We start from the raw sequence: 19,454 nt of genomic DNA, 5'->3' as shown, positions 1-19,454 counted from the left end.
AGAAGAGGCCATAGGTTGCTAAAGTGTTCCTCTGACACTGTTGTAATGTCGCCATCTTGTGGTCAGAATCGAGTGAGTACTTAACTCTGACGTGTTGCCCCGGGGTTTGATGGGAGTTGGAGTCAGAATGGATTCAGCACTTCCTGCTTTGACAAGGAAGACCAAGAAGTTTCGGCTGTGGACTAAGAAGCTGTTCGCCTGCCAAACCCCTCGAAGAGCCACACGCGAACACATAAACAAAGTGAGTATATATTTTACTTACACATAAGCATGTTCATGAAATACAATGAAATAAGCTTATTTTGAACAGGAAGCAGTAGCAAGTTTTCTCAATGGAACAGTCGCCACTATTGTCAGCTAAGCTCAGCTTGTCATAGAAGTACATGGAAAAATGACTCATAACCAGTGTTTATTTATAGATTTAATAATTCACTCTGGGTTTTCTTTTAAATAACTCTGTAACATTACACGTGAATTTGTCAAGAAAGATAGAAGTTTGATAAAGTTTTATTCCAGAGTTGCTGGTAAAGCAGTAAAACTGTCAGAGCTCGTCCAGTGTTTATTGAAGCTACCTGCATGTGTTTGGTAGTGATTTTCCACCCTGTTACAAAAATAACACTACAATATGTTATACCTATGTGAGTGTAGGCAAGTGTGTTAATAGATACATCTCCCTTCTACCCTCACTCCTGATCAGTCGTTTCTGGCATTCGAACATGCTCATTTAAAATATGGATCTCATACTCTGGTTTCTTTTTTCTGAGTATTTTCGTGTGAAAGCTGAGGACAATAGTCAGTTTCTGGGTATTTCATTGTCGAGTACAGTCAAAGACCATGTAACATAAAGCTTTTTGCCAAGGGCCAAGTGTAGATGCTTCTTTATTTTTACAGGAGCCACAGAAGCTTCAGGCCACAGCAACAGGTTTGACTAGAGGTATTTTAGGTCATATGATAAGATGCCATGAGAGAACATAAATGTGTCATGTCATTTGAGATTTGGCTGTACCTTTGATGCCATGGGGGCTCTGTGTGTAGTCTACCTTTGTACACAACCCAACAGAAATCGGAGAATGCTGTCGATTTTCATACGATTTCCACATCACAACTAGTGTTACACTTTGGTTTGTGAGGTAGGGTTGCTCGGATACTGATACTGGTTTTAGAAAATCCTGTGACACTGGAAAAATGCTGGAATCTGTATTAGTGCATGCACAAGTATATGCGCTGATTTAATACCACATAATTTATATATTGAGTACTTTGCAGCAGCGTCCCATACACCTGTATGCAACTTATCAGATTTTTACTGCACAAGTAGCCAATATACACAAACAACAAGTGAACTGTGTAACTTCTAGATAATTCATAACAAAACATCCATACAGGGTTAGCAGTATACAGCTTTTAAAGGGGCACTGCGTAGTTTTGGAGGCCAAATTCAAACTCAGAATTTTATATTATCATTAATATTGAGGTTAAAATACAAACTCAGAAATATTTACTTTTAGTTCAAATGAACTTGACAAAAAAATGTGTTATATTCCAACATGTAATATAAGATGAAATATACCTTGATAGAGGATTTTCTCCATATTAACCGAACATACTATCTACCAAAACAACGTGCTTGGTTAGAAGAACGAAATGCAAAGCTCCTCAGTATGAACTGCCACTTCACTGCTGTAGCCAGGGCTGAATTCATGCGCTAAATATTTTCTCTCTATAGAGAAAACATGACTGTTTAGACTGAACAGGATCTTTCTGTCCTTGACAATGTAGCTCAGGGATAAGATGAATTCTTAGAATGAATGGGAGCCTGTTCACCTTGGTGCGTCAGACAGCAAGTTGGTTCTCACATTGCCAGTAAGCTCACAAGCGCACACACATACAGCAGAATGACGGATCATGAGAATGTCTGCTAACACAGTGTGTAATTTGTGTAACAACCTCCTCTGGCAATGACAAGTTTGATGAAGATCTGAAGTTTGAATACAACATTTATGCTGTCCTCCCTTCCAGACGCCATGAACCATCGTTGTTTACTTGTTTCTCTTCCCCAGATGTCTTTGATGGAGCATGGGGGAGGCGTCCGGCCGATCACCGCAGTGGCATGGACCTCTAACACCGGCACCTGCCCCAAAGATTTTAACCTGGTAGGAACAGAGATGAAATGTAAACACTCATCCATAAACAAAAGTACATGGTTGCCATCAGAGTGGCAAGGGACCTTTTCACAGCAGACATTTTGACTTGTCTGGAACAGTCTCATCTAAAAATGCTTTTCCTGTTATGACAGTCAAATTGTTTGGCGTGCACAGGGTCCATGCTAAACCTACAAAAAAAATAGGAACCAGGTATTTCCATATTTTACTCCAGACTGACCACGAACAGTTTCCGTTTGTGTTAAAGTTGTGTGAGAGTATAATTATAGCTGACAACCTTAAAGGTCCATGGTGGAGCCATAACCAATCTTTACTTGAAGAAAAGTCTCTAATTTAAAGACGGCTTACAGAGAGGCTAGAGAAGGTGCAGCTGTGTTTGCAGTCATTCAAATGTTGTTGGAAATCTTAAGTAGGACAGATGTGTTTGGATGAGTTGGAAACTTGACCTTTAGAAACCGAGTGGTTGTTTAACAGTGATGTAAACTGTCTATAAGGATCCGGACACAAGAGGACGTTGTGTAGCCACTGAATATGAAGGGGAGCCTGTTTTACTCGAGCACTATAATGAATGGCCTCATGAACAGCTAGTTAATGCTTATCCAAGTCATAATTATATCCATTGGATCTGAATTCAAACTCAGTGTTTGACCCAGCTAACACTCAGCTTTCGTCTTGACTTCAAGTGGACAGAAAACATTTGGGTTTTTGTCTTGAGCACTGTCTGTGTCTGATAGATAAGTACACACTGAAGAACTGCACTGCACAGCCACAGTCCTGTTCTGTTGGCCAGGATGAATTTGACTGCAGTACAGGAGAATGGGTGCCTTGCTAAAGAGAAGATGAAGAAGAATAGTTAAGTAAAGTGTCACCAACAAGACAAAAGATTAACTTAAGACACCTTCAACAACCTCAACTTGGTATTTTACGTGTTTACTGTTGTGTTTTTAATTTTTAATTTGATTTATTTGCATCCATGTCAGATGCAGAGAAAATTGACTATCACTCGTGATGTGTAACCAATCTGATAGTGTCGTGGACGGACATTGAGTGAGGACACAGTGGGAGGCTGCATCAGAGCCAAAGCAGTGCAGTGTTATACTAGATGGCACTCAGTAGAGCGCATACCCCCACCAAGGCCCAACTGTCCCCTTTAATTCCATCAAGCCTATAATTAAATCCGCTAGATCCAGATTTTTGCTTGGATCCACATCAGGTTGTGCTCACTCGTAGAAACCAGCCACCTAAGTACACCTGCTTTCTACCATACATTATTCCATGAGAAATGTGAGAAAATATCACAAAGCGCCCAATATCGCAATGTTTAAGGAAAAATACTTGAGTATGTCCCTTATATCAGATCCAAAACCAACAGTTAAAAGTGTGTTTCTGGACCGAGACCCATCCTCCATCCAGGTTAAGTGGAAATCAACTCAGTAGTTTTCGTGTAATCCTGCTGACAAACCAACGGACAGACAAACTCAATTGGTGGAGGTAGTTCATGAATTCGATGGGCAATCAGACAAAAGACTCCAGCGTCAATGATTCTGTCTGTTGTAAAATAAAAGACTTGTAACTGGAAACAGAATGTAGAATTAGAAGAAAGGACAAATGGACAAAAAGCTAATAAACAGAATGGACAATTTCTTCAGATAATTGGAAAAATGCCGAACATCGGATCTGATAATCGGTCTGTCCCTCGTCATGTGTCCTAACCGTCGCCTATTCCTTCTGCAGATCAGCATCACAGAGGACGGAGCAGCAGCGAACTTTACACGCAGCTTTGGGATGAAGTCTGGATATTACCTCTGTTACAGCAAGGTAACAGAAAGGGATACAGTGAACACGGATGATACATCGTGTACTTTGTTCTCTGCTCTTGTACTTCCTGTTTTCCTTCTTCAGATTGTGTCTCTCTTTCTCCCCAGGACTTGGCAGGTGGTATGGTAGTGACGGACATTCAGCTCATTTCTGACAAGGAATCTATTCCTCATGGTTATTGCTATATAACAGAGCACCTTGAACCGAGTAAGTACAAACACACATGCACAGTTTTGTCTTTATTGTCTCTAAGCAAGAATTGGATCCACACACATACTGTACACAGAGACAGGTGTTTATACACACACCTGATAATTGATCTCCTCCTGATATTAGATGTCTTATTTACTCTCTGCTGATTACATTTTTCAGTCTAATGGATATGACCTGTATTTATGTGTGTGTTTGTGTGTTCAGGGGCCACTGTTTCGAAGAAGAAGCGTGTGTGTGTGCGTGTCGCCCCAGTGGGCAGTGTGGACACAGCTGTGCTGGATGTTAAACTGACAGCCAAAAGCAAAATGATGTTGCAGCACCACACATACGTGGGGTCGGTGACATTTACATATACAAATATTTCATTTGCATCTCTTTTTTTGAAGGCATTTCTTAAATCCCGTCCGTCTTCACATGATCACTTGCTTTCAACTGTGCATTCAGTACTCTGAATGGCAATGATACAGTTGTTAATGTATTATTAAATGTGCCTTTCCCCCAGAGACATCCATGGCTACGTGCTGTGGTGCAGAAAGGGATATTTCACAAACCCCATGCCTCAAGCCAAGCCCCGCAGTGTCAGTCTGGACTTCCGCGGACTTTCACTGGAGCAGCCGTCCGCTCCTCTGCCCCTCAGACCCAGGTACAGCACTCATTAAATGTTTCATGCTGCCGGACTGTAGATTTCTTTGTGAAGGACTTTGGTCGGATTTTTTCACGACAGTCCAAAAGATGTGACTTTATGGACGTTGTCAAGTGCTGTGTCTCAGTGCCTCTCTCTACTCTACTAACAGAAAGAAACTGTAGCTAAGCAAAGCAAACTAGCAAACTGTATGATGAGATATTAGTAAAAGGACTTGTTTACTCTTGGAGTTAATATTTATTAGGGCTGCGTGATATTGTTATAGTAAATCTTCATTAATGATCATTTTTGCGTCACAATTTTTATTTTCTCTTTAAAAAAAATAAAATAAAAATAAATATTTACTCATTATGAAAGAAATCAGTCACGATAATGGCATTGGTAAGGCTCTGTGTCAAACAAAACATTTTTCTTACACCTGGGGAACAAGATTTGTTGGCCAAGACATATCTGCAGTGCTACAGTTCTTCATTATAATCCTGTTTGGTCACACACTTAATAAAAAAGCTTCTTGTGATTTGGGTATTGCACTTGGTCATATTGCAATTTCGGTTATATTTCCATTAATTGTGCAGCCCTAATATTTATCTATTTGTCTCCGTAGCAACCCTCCTCCTAGACTGCCAACGAACAAACTGAGTCAGAGACGCTGCAGCCTCAGCAGCAAGGACACCTCGGACAAACCCGCTGACAGCAGTTTCCAGGGAATCACAGGTACTCCAAGTCTCTCCTCACTCACAGGAAGCTTATTACTATTTGTCACTGTGGGTGGCCCTCTCAACTGTTACCTGCCTTCACTCCCTGCAGCTCTAGATGGAGTTCCCTTCAGCCTCCACCCAAAGTTTGATATCCAGGCAAACAGCACGGTATGACATTTTCATCAATACTGAAGTTATGGCTTCAATTACAAATGAGTTGTTTGGGTTTTTTTGCCTCAGTTTATTTCTCATTGTGACACATCTGTCTCTCTCTTTGTCATCTTCCTCTCTTAGACTCTTCAGCTGAACTCTCAGCTAAACAACATTCGCATTAAGTCTCTCCAAGACATTGAAAATGAGGTAGGGGCACATTTGACTCCCGACTCAGCCTTAAATTACAAACATAAACTATTCTCATTAAGAATAAACTCACTGTTCTTTTTTTCAGTACAACTACACTTTTGCTGTGGAGGAATCTGCCTCCAAGAGGACCAGACCGTCAGTGCCAACAGGAGGCGCTCCATCGGAGCAGTAATCTTTTTGACAAAGCAACACTATCAGACTTCTGCGTTTTAGCATGACATCTCACATTATGGTACAGAGGAAGGAGGATCATGCCGGGAATTCTAATGATTTATCGTAACGGGGTCTTTTAAAGGGTCATCTATGGGCACTACCCTTCTGCATGAGGCTGACAGTCAGACATCAAAAGTGATGAGTGACTGTTTGGTTGTCATGCCACACTGTCATTCCTTTTATTTGTCTGTCTTGTCAAGCCTGTACTGCAATACCATCTTCAAGCATTCCATGTTTTTATTTGCCAAAGTAAAGGCCTGTTTGAATTTAATCATTCTTGTACTTAAATTGTCTCAACGTTTGTTTAGACTGTTCTCCTTTTGTAGGAAACCAGCCTTTTAAAGATGTTACAGGGTTAAAGATGAAAGAAGCTATGAATCTGTAGTTCGTCTGTGCTCATCTGCAGCATTAACCCCACCGTCAAAATGTGTTTAATACTACAAAAAATGCTTTATTATATCATAAAGATGCACTTGGCTTAAACATTTGTGCTACCTGCTCTGCTGTGTGTTACTTGATATCCTTGAGTGCTGCGCATTTTTAATGATTTCAGTGATAGAAATATGGATGAGCGTTGCTGCAGATGTTATGTTGAACTTACTATCATATCGGAATGTAAGATAAAGGGTATTTTCTTGTGTGAGTAGCCGACCATCAGTTTTGTATTCCCAAAAATTGATGATGTCCTACTTTAAGGTGAGGAAGGTTGTATATTTTTCTGTGTGTTGGTTAAGATATGTGGGCGAAAGCAGAGATGATCTGTTTTGTGTTTTTTAACTGTCAGGCAGAATAAGGGCTAAATATTTATCTTTGTCATTGTACAATATATAAAGTAATGTTTTGTTGTTTTTATGCTCTGTATAGCGAAACTTTTATTGCATGGAAGAAAATAAAAACCTAAGAAACACTACTTCAGGTGTGGTGGTTTGATATACACCATGTTCTTACAGAGCTACTCTACATTCAGGCACATTTGAGGAACTTGAAGACAATCAGTGTGAATCACGGCCTAATAATGTTAATTATGTACAATTGAGTAATGTGCAGAAGGCAAAGAAAAGAGGAACTACACGGTATTTGTAGCCCAACAGACATCTTAACTGTGGGGATGAACCTGAGCAGTTGAAATGGAAAAAGAAAAACACTTCTACAGATATTTAATTTCACTGAGCATGTACGCAGTTTGTTTGCAACGCCTTTCTTCAGCTATTGTATGCACATTACGGCATCTTTTTGATGTATCTTTAAAGCACTTTTAAAAGACTAGGTACAAAGTTTGAAGGAGATTTTTCAGTTACCTCAATTAAGGGTCTCAGGTTATTATCCATCTACGCACAATACTTTTCCTCCAACAGTGTGTTTACACCTCATGTAAATGCAGGATCCCTCTCTTCCTGCTTCGGTGCATTACTGCCACCTGCTGTTCTATGCAGGACTGTTTATGTTAGATTATGTTATATATGCATTGCCTGTTACATCACTGTCCCCCTGTTACGCAACATGTCCGGTGAAATCTTTCACAGTTTTGTAAATAACATTTGAAGCCTTTTTAAAAATGTCATGGATTTGACAGCATGACAAGTTACCAAACTCCAAAGCGATGCCTTAAACTTGATGGTTTTGACCAACACTCGGCAAACACCAAGGGGTTTAATTCACACTGACACTACTCATAGTGAGAGAACTGATGTAGGAGGAAAACCTTAACGTATGGTGTATACAGAAAATGACTTCTACTTTTGCATAATGAATAACTTTTATAGATCACTTAATGTTCTCATGCTTTAAGGTCATTTATTTATTATTTATTTCAGCATGACTGTGTGTATCACAGGTGTTTGAGTAACTAAGAATTCTCGGTGGTGCTTAGTATTACATTATGTTTTAATATTAAACCGACGTGAGAATGTTTAATGGGTTCGTTTTATAGTTTTGTCAGACATATTGTCAGTTTTATTGTCTGGTCAAAAATCGAAAACCATTAACAAACATATTGTTGTGGTTGAAATGACAAATAAACATGCACTTGAACTTGAAATGAAAAAAGAAATAAATAAAAGAAAGACAGAATGTGACAGAAGTGGTAATCTGGTGAATGATAAATTTAATTTACAGGAGCCAGGGCCGGATTAATCCACTGGGAGGCCCGCAGGCAAAAATTAAGCTGTCGATCCTCCTCGATGATAGAGCTGCAAAATCAGGTTTTAATACATGTGTTGCTTTTAGGTCACTTTTATTTAAGTCTGATCCCTTTTAAGCACTACGTACACTACAGGAGACGGATATTTAAAAACATTTTACAAATATTTAAATGAGAATTCCATGTCCCAATCACCGTGGAGGATCCCCGAAACTCTGTCCACAATTCCATTGAAATATTGTCTTTGTATCTCTTTGTCATGTTGAGATATTGCAAGATAAATTCAAAATGGCAAAGGAAGATGCAATGTACCAAGTAGCTTACCTTTGGAATTCACTTATTATAAGAATGCCAGACAATTCAAAAAGAAAAATAAGTTGTTTTAGCAGTACTTTGATGCCGATTTTACAAAATAATTCCTTGTAGACTGCATTCTTTTACTAAATATAGGCTATATCTATCTACTCTTGAGGACAATATTCACCAAAGGATATAGACCAAGGTACGTTTCTTTATCTAGATTTGTGTTATTTAAAATGATGATGTGGTGATGAGAATTTACACTTGCATAGTTTAATTAAAAATCCATATTAAATAATCTTCAGATTTTAAGTACAGGACAATTTATCTAATAATAATAATAATCTATCTTATGCAGAATATATCCCTTTGGTGCATGAATTTCAGAATAACAGAAAAAAAGATGTATTATTATTATTATTATTATTATTATTATTATTATATCTTGTTTTTTGTAGGCACAACTTGTTCTTGTGGTTCCAAAATCACTTTTTATACGTTGATCTCCTTCAAAATAACATGTATTGAAAAAATACATATACATATTATTGACGTGATTTTTCACTTATTATGACTAAAAAAAAGCACTGAAGACTTTCTTTAATATAATTCACACCTGAAGGGATCAAAGTGATTCAGAGGATCACACAGTGTCAACAAACACCTGTGCAGCTGAGTGTGTGTCTCCAGGTTGTTGTTCGTCCTCCTCGCTGATGGTTGTGTTACAGCAGCGATCTGTGTGTGTGTGGATCTGATCCTGCAGCTACACACTGCGACTCCACTGCTGCTGCTGCTCTGTTTGTTCTGCTCTCCGGAAAACGGTCTCTGATTCCAACCAGCTGTTTCCCGCCTCACACAGATCAGCTGCACACACACACACACGCAGACACACACGTAGTAGGCGGAGGCAGCAGACACACACGCACGCACACACACAGACCCGTAGTAGGCGGAGGCAAGGAGCCACACACACACACATTGGAGGGAACCCCATCAGCTGTGGGAAGCAACACAGCCTGAACTTACTTTTTAATTTTCCTAACTCTGCTCCTCAGATCGCCCGATTTTGAAGCCGTATTTTTTTCGATATGCGTCACTGAGGAGTGCGGCGACGACTCGGTGCTAGAAAACGTGCGTGATTATATTTTAACAGGGACAGCAGTGGAGGAAGAAGGAACAGAAAACACGGACTACAGAAGGTGGCTCTGAAAGCATGGAATATTTCATGATGCCGACAGAGAAGATGCCGTCCTTACAGCAGTTCAAGAAGACGGAGAAGGATGTTATCGGGGGTCTCTGCAGGTTTGTAGATAGCTGGGTTTTTTTTGTTGATACCAAACTGCTCGCACATATCGTCCCTCGTGTGGCGGTTTAGTGTGTGTATGTGTGTGTAATGCAGCGACTCCAGTTAGCATGCTAGCTGTTAGCCTCGCTGCGATGTCTTGGCAGCAGGAGCATGGTTGTGGAAATTAGCAGTTCGTTGGCCAGCTGCTGCCGCTGGCGACGAGGAAATAAGAGTCTCATTTAACTTGTGTTTTTACATTTGCCCAGGCCGAATGACATGTAACAACCTACGGGGCATGTTTGCACCCATTCGGCTCAGAAATATGTAAATCAGCGAGATGAAATCGATACATTTGCGTCCAGTTGAACAGCAACCACGTGGTAGTTAACGTGTTCCCCGCCGCTTGGCTGCTACACACCAAACCACACGTTTATAACGATATAGTTTCTCACACCCGTCTGTGGTCTCAATGGATAAACTATACTTGAAGTTTATTTAGAGGTGTATTAAACATGGGTGCGTAAAATGAGGGTTCGGCTGCGCCACACGCCTGGTTAAGTAATGCTCCGCGCAGCAGCCATGGTTGTGTCGTGTGCTAACGCTAGCTTAGCTTGGCTAACCAGCTAGCTATCCCGTGCTCGTTCTGCCTCTGTATTGTGTGCGTGCGGACCTGTTTTTACTCGTCTACCTGCTTGTTCAACCGAAACACGTCGTCATACATATTTAAGGGCGGACACAGGTCTGCCTCCGCGAGCAGCATATCAGTGAGTGAGTACTAGCTCGGTGCTAATGGTAGAAAGCATTGTTCTCCATGATGCCAGGGGGCCTGCTGCTGCTGCCGCTGCTGGCGGAGTCACATTTCACTGCTGCTACCGTCCAGACTGTCGACGCGCCCTCAGGCGGCCATGTTGGAGGTCCGCAGCTCCTGGCAGCGACAGCTGACAACAGCTGATCTCATCTCTGAGCTCCCCGGCAGGTTTCACCTGTGTGGGTATAGATGTGGTGGTTTTTCTCTACGGGTTCTCGTCGAAGGTCTGATTGATATATAGAGATATGTGAAGGGTGGATATACTGTGTACTTCAAGTTTGTCTTGCTGGTTGGACTGAAGTTGATTTTGTTATTTATAAAACTTGTAGTTTTATGGAGTAGAAATTCATTTCATTTATTTTTATGTCCAATATTAATGAGGCAACAGTACAAACGTAGAAATATTTACCGTTTTCATTAGTGAATAAACAATTTGTTCTCAGGGGAAAATAAGCAACCAGAACACTGTTTGGAGCTAGAAAGGTGGCAGAGTCCAACTTTCTCCATTAATCTGAACGACTATTGTTGTGATCCCTTAGACCTTATATGTGTCTGTGCTTATTCATGTTCACTCCAGAAATTGATAGAAATAATATTCAAAAAAGAAGACAGACAGGTGACAGGGTCTGCCAAATATGAACAGATTAAAACAGTATGAAATTGTGTTGCCCTTTGAGGTCAGTATATTTATTTTGTTCAGGCATAAAAAGAAGTCCATTAATGAAAGTCTTCCTCTCCTGTCCCATAACTACATACATTTTAAATTGCTCATTTTTTCTGTTGCTACTTGTTTCTCAACCCGACATCACAAGGCGTCAAAATTCCCCTCACTGTATTTCTTAGGGTACCCTTTAACATTTCACATTAAATGAACATGTGTACAATAAATAACTTTTGAGAGATTAAATTACTAAATTAAGGCCAAAATGTTGCTTATGCTGTTCTGACCGCCATACATTCATCATAAGGGGATTAATCTATTGATTAGGAGATTTTCAACCACACATTTAAGAGGGCTGCTTTCAAAGTAAAATAGGATAAAGACCTATTTTTAATCGAATGACTGGTCTGGTGTGCATACAGGTAATGAAGGTGTTTTTACAGCCTTTCTGCTTTTAGTTAAACTGAGGTGACTGGCTTGTAAATACGCAGTCGGAAATCAAATCAGGCTCTATACATTTAGCTTGAACATTAGAGTATAGCTGCACACCCACGCACTCATCTTTTGTTTATAGCCGTGTGAGCTGTGTCCTCTGTCTCACCTTTTCATTTTTGTAAACATCCCAGGTCTGGTTCTCCAGGTTTGTCATCTTCCTGGTACCCTGACCATCTTTAGGTTTAATGAGTCATGTATTTCTCCCCCTGAGTAAATATCACATATGTTTTCCTACCATAATTTCCAGTCACATGGGATGGAGGTGAATGATAGGGCACTGAGTTCAACCAAACTCAAAGACCTCAAGGCAGCTTGACTGAGGAATGTAGCGAGGTCAGGACTACGACCTAGTACAGATCAAGGTGAACGGTTTAAGGGGTCAGTTAGAGAAGAGGCTCATAAATGCATTGTTGCTGTTTGTTTATTGACTTGGTGAAGAGTAGAAGATTTGTTCATAATTGTGTGTTGGTAGCTGATTGTGAAAATTTGATTTATTTTAACATGATGTCAAATTCTTGTTTAGCTGCACTGCTTGTGATGTATGTAGTTTGTAAGGAGAAACTTTAGACTAAAACTGGAGTAAGAAGTATTATCAAATATGTGTCAGAGAGGAGCTTCTACGTTCTCATTGGTTACAGACGACAGAGTAATGACTGTCTCTCCCCTTTCTTCCTCAGCCTGGCCAACATCCCCCTCAGTCCGGAGACAGCCCAGGACCAGGAGAGACGAATCCGCCGCGAGATTGCTAACAGCAACGAACGCCGGCGCATGCAGAGCATCAACGCAGGCTTCCAGTCCCTGAAAACACTCCTACCCCACACAGACGGAGAGAAACTCAGCAAGGTGCAGAAACGATGCCTTCGATTATGATACATTATGATCTTGATTTGACTTTCCTTCACTGACAGTTTTGTACATAATATCCTCGTACTCACTTTTCTTTTTGGTTCACCACCAACAGGCGGCTATCCTGCAGCAGACGGCGGACTACATCTTCGCCTTGGAGCAGGAAAAGACGCAGCTCCTGGCACAGAACAACCAGCTCAAACGCTTCATCCAGGTAGCAGCCTTTCTGATTGTATCTCATCGATATTGTGTGCAGCCTATTTTAAATAGCTCTTGTTGAACATCTCACATTACCACCAAAACTGTTTGATTCCACATAGTCCACTGAATGGTTTCCCATCTTTCAGGCTGATTTTTCTATTTAGTTCCCTAATTGCTCTTGGTAAATGTTTACTTTTCAGTGAAGCAGTGATTTGTGTATTTTAAAAGTTCTGTCGGGAGCGATTTTTTAAAAATCTTATAGAGATAGAGTCTCTCAGAGGAAAACATTTCCCTGACTGGCTCGAGTGTGCCTCAGCAAGAAGTCACTCTATGTCAGACTGTGCCTCGATGGGCCATGACAGCATGTGACCTGTTATCTGGGGTTAGGTTTAAATGCGCTGCACATGGGCGATGTGATGTTGCATCTATCAGCAGATGATTAAACAGCGTCTGGCCATTTCTTCAAGCAGCATGTATTGTTATTAAGTAGAGTGAAAACTCGTCAGATTGTATACAAGCTGACTGGCGGCACCCACACACTAAGTTTAAATGTGTAAATATGCATGTTGTATGTTTTACATTTAACTTACTTGTCCTCCATGGCAATACAGGAGTTTAGCGGCTCATCACCTAAGAGGAGGCGAGCAGAGGAGAAGGACGAAGGGATCGGCTCTCCAGACACACTGGAGGAGGAGAAAGTTGAGGAGCTGCGGAGGGAGATGTTAGAGCTGCGGCAGCAACTGGACAAGGAGCGCTCGGCTCGTATGCAGATGGAGGAGCAGGTGAGACAGAAGGAGGAGCCGGGGTAAATGAGGTTCTCCTGGACGTAAAATGGTCACAGTGACATGCACTACTGAAACGACAACACGTTCTGTTTTACCAGCCTTTTCAGTGTCACTCACCTTAACAAGAGGGCAGCTGGTGGTGTTGACAGATTTACCAGTAATCCAGCTAATTGCTGATAAGCTCACATCCTGGATCTACCTGAACAGCAGGTTAAGACAAAGGAGACTTGACAGGAGTTCAAAAGACAAACAGAAACTTAAACAGGAAGTAAAACAGGAAAGTAAACAGAGTTGCTGCATGGTTGAGATGTTTCCAAAAGTTTGAATTAATGAGTTTTAATAGAACACAATGTCTAAGGTGAGCTGTACACATCAGCATTCTGATCTGTAACTCATGTAGAAATGATCCTTGTAATTATTGTGATGTTAATTGTGTTTGAATTGCTGTATTTAAACAATAATTCAGAGGCCTTGTATCTGTTTCGAGCTGCTCTTAAATCAATGCTGAAATGGTTCTTAATGTAATAACTCATGTACTCTGTGTGTGTGTGTGTGTCTGTGTCCAGGTGCGATCTCTTGACACCCAGATGAGCCCCGAGCGCCTGAAGGTGATCACCCAGCAGGTGGAGGAGGAGCAGGCGATCCTCCAGAGCCAGACACTGTTACGGCTGCAGCAGATCCACGCCGCTGACAGACAAACACACAGTCCACAGGTCAGAAACATACACACACATTCAAAGAAACAGTGGGCATCTCTGTTTACACTACGGTTTGATCAATGGCTACTGAATGTGTTCTGGCCCTTTTAAATCACTGGCCTCATCTGTAGCAGATGTGTGTGAACCCAGTCTCTGTTGTAAAATTAAAACATATTAAAGTTGTTTATATTTTTCTCTTTGCTCCAGGTGCTGGCTCCTCCCACTCCCCCCGCCCCAACCCACCACCCCACAGTCATCGTCCCTGCCCCAACACTAACTCAGCACCCCCACCATCATGTCACCGTGGTGACCATGAGCCCGTCTGTCCACACCAGCACCGTGTCAACATCCAGACAGAACCTGGACACTATTGTGCAGGTGAGTGTTAATGAAGTCAGCTTTTAAAAAAAATAAATAAATAAATAAATAAAAAAAATGACATGGACTTAGTCCTGTGTCAAATGTCTTGGCATTTTTTAAACGTATTGACTTTTAGTCTCATGATGTTCTTTTTAAGTCGACTCAAACCACTTCCCTGCCGTACATGCAAATATACAGCTACATCACTGGAATAAACTGATCTGTGTTTTACCCAAAGAAAGAAATATATTCGTGCATAACATTTGCCAAATTAACAAGAAGGCCCAGATTTTCAAGAATGTGTTGTGGACAGCATTTCTCAGTGACCCTAACGCAAGGGGTCTCCAAATGTAGCTTTTTTTAATGGGAATCTGGGGACGTTCTCCACAGGCGTTCAAGAAATAGCCTTCATTAGCTACGGTGTACTGTATACGTAAGAGTTGATATGCTTACCAGCAATATTTTACATTCTTTGATCAATTTGGTGTGAACAGACAGGCTGGTACAGCAATTCTGCAACACAAAAAGTGATTGGAAAACTGGAGGGATGGTGTTAACAAATAAGAACATGGACTTAGTCATGGATTGATCGTTGATTAAGATATTTTGGCAGCGTTTTCTTCATCAAAACTAACTGTAGTATCAATAAAATCTATTTAAAAAAAAAAAACTAACTTTAGTTTACTTTCAGAGTTTTTTTCTTCTTGGTATAGAGAGCCATTGTTGAACAAGTTCCCAGCTATCTCTCATAGTCTGAAGTTATCATTTAATTGTGAACATTTATCGGACCGAGTACTTGGTACAGCCTTCAGTGTGTTTTTCCCCTCTTCTTCCAGGCAATCCAGCACATTGAGCGCACTCAGGAGAGGAGAGCGAGCGCCGAGGAGGAGCAAAGGCGGGCGGTCATCGTTAGCCCCGCGCACGTCGCCATGGACACCGCCTGCTCAGACACAGACACCGACACAGAGGGGGAGGACTGCTCGATGAACTGATCCACCCCATGAACTCACAAACACACACAAACACTTAAAATACCTACTCACTGTAAGATTCCCTCCAGGAGCTTGACTACTTAAACAAATCTTTCTTCGGCATTATGAAAAATTTAAAATCCAGTGGTTAAGCTCTGTATCAGTCATGTACTGTAAAAATTGAAAACATAGGATGGTTAGCGTGCAGAGGAGCTCCTGTGGGATTTGTCAGAGCCGGTCTGTGGCTACTTGAAACCTGGAGGGTCTCCTCGTGTAAACAGCTATCAGCATCCGTCCGTCCTTCATGTGTGTTTATGTGTGCTACATACAGTCGCAGTATCACAGCTAACTGTCGTCACTGGCGCACTGACAGTATTATTTGTGCCACAAATTGATAGTGAGCACAATGGAGAGTTGAATGTAACAACACAATAAGCAAGCAGCTCTTGATTCTTTAAGGGATGTCAAGTTGCAGCTGTTTCTTCCCCAGTCTTAATATGTTTTTTTTCTTTTCTTCTTTGTTTCCTGGTTGGTCACATGATATCGTAGTGCCAGTGGCCACGAAACTCAACTTAAACTACAACAGAAGGCATTTCTAAATTTTTAAAAGTAAAAGTTAAACCTAATTGCAAAGCTAATCGGAGGCTAAATGTCTAGTGAAATTTATATCTGATTTACTTGAAAAAACATGCGTTGTGTTTTTGATATCTAAATAAGCCCTTAAAAATAAGCTGATGAACAATTTACATTGATCGTCTTTTGGTTATTATTGTTTTTCATTGTTTTGTTAACTTTTTTTTCTCGTCAGGGTTACTGAATGTTGAAAGTGAAGATTTTGTTATATTGAGATTAACAACTTAAAATTGGAGGTTTGTCAGGTTTTTGTGGGAAACCGGAAGCCTTGCAGGGAATTGTTGCTAAAGTTTGATTTCAACCAAATGAAACTAAGAACTAACTTTAAAAAAGGGTTTTAAAAGTAGTAACACTTTGATTAATTTTCCAGAATTTGACATTTGACTGGATCAAACTGAGTGAATTGATGGAACATTTGGCTGGTTTGAAAATCTGAAACAGATTTGTGTAATTCACACACTCTGTTTGCATGAAGGCTTCCGGTTTTCCTCCAAAGACTTCCAGTCTATCTTCTGGTCTTGGTTTGTTGATTTCAGTGACTATGCACTAGAGTTTTTGGTATTTATGCAATTCCATCTTCAGTACATTTGTCGGTGTCATTTATACATGAGGTGAAGTTATCTATGCACCGTTGATAGGTGTGTACATGACACCTACAGGATATGTATGAAACAAAGAATGTAGTCTCTACTTGTGGTGCTCTTTGTCAACAAGGTGCTCTGCTGACCAGCAGTGAGCTGAGGCACAAACCTTTTGTGTAACTTCACACTTGTTTATTACACGTGTGTGACATTTCTGGGAAATGATATGCGTCATTTCCACATCTCGGAATTGCTTAGAGGGCAGCGGAGCAGGGAGGTCTGATCACAAATGACAGCACATTTTGTGTTGACTCGTGATATTTACTCACATAAATAGAAAAACCCTTCGAAACACTGGTTTCATACGGATGTCAACAATAATCTACAGCATAGAATGACAGATAACAGGATAGTAAATGTATATTGAAAAACTACATTTTCAAGACAGGAGAAGGTAAATAAAATGAATTCACACGCCAGCTTCCCATAAAAAAACATAGTTTTGGAAAAGAAAACACAAGAGCAGCAGCTTTATTGGAGTTCGAAGCCCGTACTTACAGGTCGATGTATGTTTTCGGTGCATCAGATGCCTCGCAGAGTTCTGAACTCTAATGAAGAGCACTGAGCTGAACGACAGATGTCTCCCTAAAATGCACCGTGTCTGTCCACCTCATGTTTCATTGCTTATATTCGTGTCGGGAATTTGACTGGAAATCCCTGCTTCGAGCCTCCCTCCTGTCATACTCAATTTGATACGCTGACTTGATGCTGTAAACATTCCTTTTTATTTGGATTTGTATCTGTCTTTTGATCTTTCACATGTTCTGTTGCCAATTGAACGCATGTTAATAATTGCTAAAGCAGGCTTTTGTTTTGAAAGTTTGTTTCTTTTTCTTTTTTTAACGCTGGTTTCCTCTTTTTTTTTCTCCATTAACACATGACTGATGGGTTCAGTGTGAATTTGTCTTGTGTAAAATGCGTGGACACTATTTCACTTACTGACATCAATTTTATATCTGGTTAGACTAGTCTTTTCCATGCCAAACGTGTGTGTGTGTGGGGGGGGGGGGTTTCTCATATTGTTTGTGAAACTTTTTTGAAGGGTTCAGTGTTTCGCTAACGGATGGTAAAGCACAGCTCGGATCTGAGCTGAGGTTTTGTCATTGGCCGGCTGAACACTTGCTCCCCAAATGTTTCTGTACATTGTGTTGCAGCACTGCTGTCTTTTGGTGGAATTTGAGATATTTGATATGAAGCACTTGCTGTTCTGTACTGCCTGAATCAATGATGAGGAAGATATTTTTTTGCCATTTATTTTTTGTAAACTCTTTGCTGTGACTCAGCAGCTGTTTATTATGTTCTGCTCTTTTCTGTCTTTTCTTCTGTCTTTCTCGTCCTGTTTTCCATTTTTGGTGACAAGCATTTTTTTTTATATTTTTGTGACTTATTTTTTGTTTGTTTTTGTTTTCCATCAGTCCAGGTCGATGAGAAGCTGTTATATTTTGTTTATAAAAACTTGGGTAAACAGGCCTTTGTAAAGATGAAAAAAAATAAAATTTGTACTTTTTTTATTACACCCCTCTGCCTCATGGTTTACTTTAATTATATACGTGTGGAGTTTTTTGTCCACCAGGTGGTGACGTGGAGCGACTCCATGTGGCAGCAGCAGCACGGATAGTTCTGATAAATACAGGTGGCTCACAGGCCTCATTTTAATCAGTTGCTACAGATCTCCAACTGTGACAAATAACATTTTTATTGTACAAACATTAGTCTGGAAAGTAATGAATACAGTACAGGATGGTATTGATAATTAGAGGGTAAAAGGTGACAAGATGGGTGCTTTAAAATCTCAACAACTTCTACACGAAACGTTACGTTTCAAGGCTGGTACTATACTGATATACTGAGAATCAAGCTTGAGAAATGCTTGATTCTCAACATCAGCTACACAAGCACTCATGTAAATAAAATGTTTTTTTATTCAAAATGAAACAATCCCATCGTCAAATTGGAAGATTGATAAACAATCAAAATCAAAGGGGCATGAAGAAATCCAAACAAAATCTACAATATCAATGAGGTGATAATAAACATTCGGAAATATTTCATTTTTTCCATAACTGAATAAACAAGCTTATGTCGGAGTTAAATAAGGTCCCTGTTTGAAGCTAGAAAGGTGGCAGGATCGCCACATAAGTAAGTAGTAAAACAGTATGAAATTGTTGTGTTGTCCTTCGAGGTCAGTTTGTTTATTTAGTTTGTTTAGGTATAAAAACGTCTTCCCCAAAACTACATAGTGCACCTTTATTTGAAAATCTTATATAATAATACAATAATATAATTAAAAAAATGACAATATACACCGTTTGCTCTGGTTATAGAGAAATTCGTTAAACTTTATTTTTTGCAATTGTATTTACAGTGACAAGTTGGAGGTGACTTTTACTATTCTAAAGCAGTACAAACCCTGTATTAAAACACTGCTGTTTATTAAAACCTACAACATGATCTGGCAGTTTCTTCCTGCTTCTCTCTGCTGCTCAGCTCTCCTGATTGGGCCAGGCAGCTGCTCTCTGA

General features: G+C 40.3%; 2 protein-coding genes across 2 annotated transcripts; both read left to right on the top strand.

The window, feature by feature from the left end:
• Nucleotides 1–107: 107 nt before the first annotated feature.
• mvb12a (multivesicular body subunit 12A) lies at nt 108–7,020 on the top strand. Its single transcript, XM_030431521.1, has 10 exons — nt 108–241; nt 2,061–2,153; nt 3,897–3,980; nt 4,088–4,187; nt 4,398–4,527; nt 4,696–4,836; nt 5,441–5,550; nt 5,644–5,702; nt 5,829–5,894; nt 5,983–7,020. Exons 1-10 carry the CDS (start codon nt 110–112, stop codon nt 6,067–6,069), a joined length of 1,002 nt encoding a protein of 333 aa, XP_030287381.1. The 5' UTR covers nt 108–109; the 3' UTR covers nt 6,070–7,020.
• A 2,426-nt stretch (nt 7,021–9,446) lies between these two features.
• Nucleotides 9,447–18,450, top strand: LOC115590488 (transcription factor AP-4-like). The gene is made up of 7 exons (XM_030431863.1): nt 9,447–9,852; nt 12,477–12,642; nt 12,761–12,859; nt 13,458–13,628; nt 14,198–14,344; nt 14,537–14,707; nt 15,526–18,450. The coding sequence occupies exons 1-7, from the start codon at nt 9,764–9,766 to the stop codon at nt 15,679–15,681; spliced, it is 999 nt and encodes a 332-aa protein (XP_030287723.1). The 5' UTR covers nt 9,447–9,763; the 3' UTR covers nt 15,682–18,450.
• Nucleotides 18,451–19,454: the final 1,004 nt, after the last annotated feature.

The sequence above is a fragment of the Sparus aurata genome, chromosome 1 (genome assembly GCF_900880675.1).
Source record: "Sparus aurata chromosome 1, fSpaAur1.1, whole genome shotgun sequence".
NCBI classification, from domain to species: Eukaryota; Metazoa; Chordata; class Actinopteri; order Spariformes; family Sparidae; genus Sparus; species Sparus aurata.
This window is presented reverse-complemented; position numbering and strand designations above follow the sequence as displayed.

Excerpts from the sequence above, each read along its gene's own strand:
- mvb12a (XM_030431521.1), top strand. The coding sequence starts at position 110 with ATGGGAGTTGGAGTCAGAATGGATTCAGCACTTCCTGCTTTGACAAGG. Across the intron at positions 2,154-3,896 it reads GCCCCAAAGATTTTAACCTG|ATCAGCATCACAGAGGACGG; the intron begins GTAGGAACAGAG and ends TTCCTTCTGCAG. Across the intron at positions 5,703-5,828 it reads ATATCCAGGCAAACAGCACG|ACTCTTCAGCTGAACTCTCA; the intron begins GTATGACATTTT and ends TTCCTCTCTTAG.
- LOC115590488 (XM_030431863.1), top strand. The coding sequence starts at position 9,764 with ATGGAATATTTCATGATGCCGACAGAGAAGATGCCGTCCTTACAGCAG. Across the intron at positions 12,860-13,457 it reads AGCTCAAACGCTTCATCCAG|GAGTTTAGCGGCTCATCACC; the intron begins GTAGCAGCCTTT and ends ATGGCAATACAG. Across the intron at positions 14,708-15,525 it reads ACCTGGACACTATTGTGCAG|GCAATCCAGCACATTGAGCG; the intron begins GTGAGTGTTAAT and ends CTCTTCTTCCAG.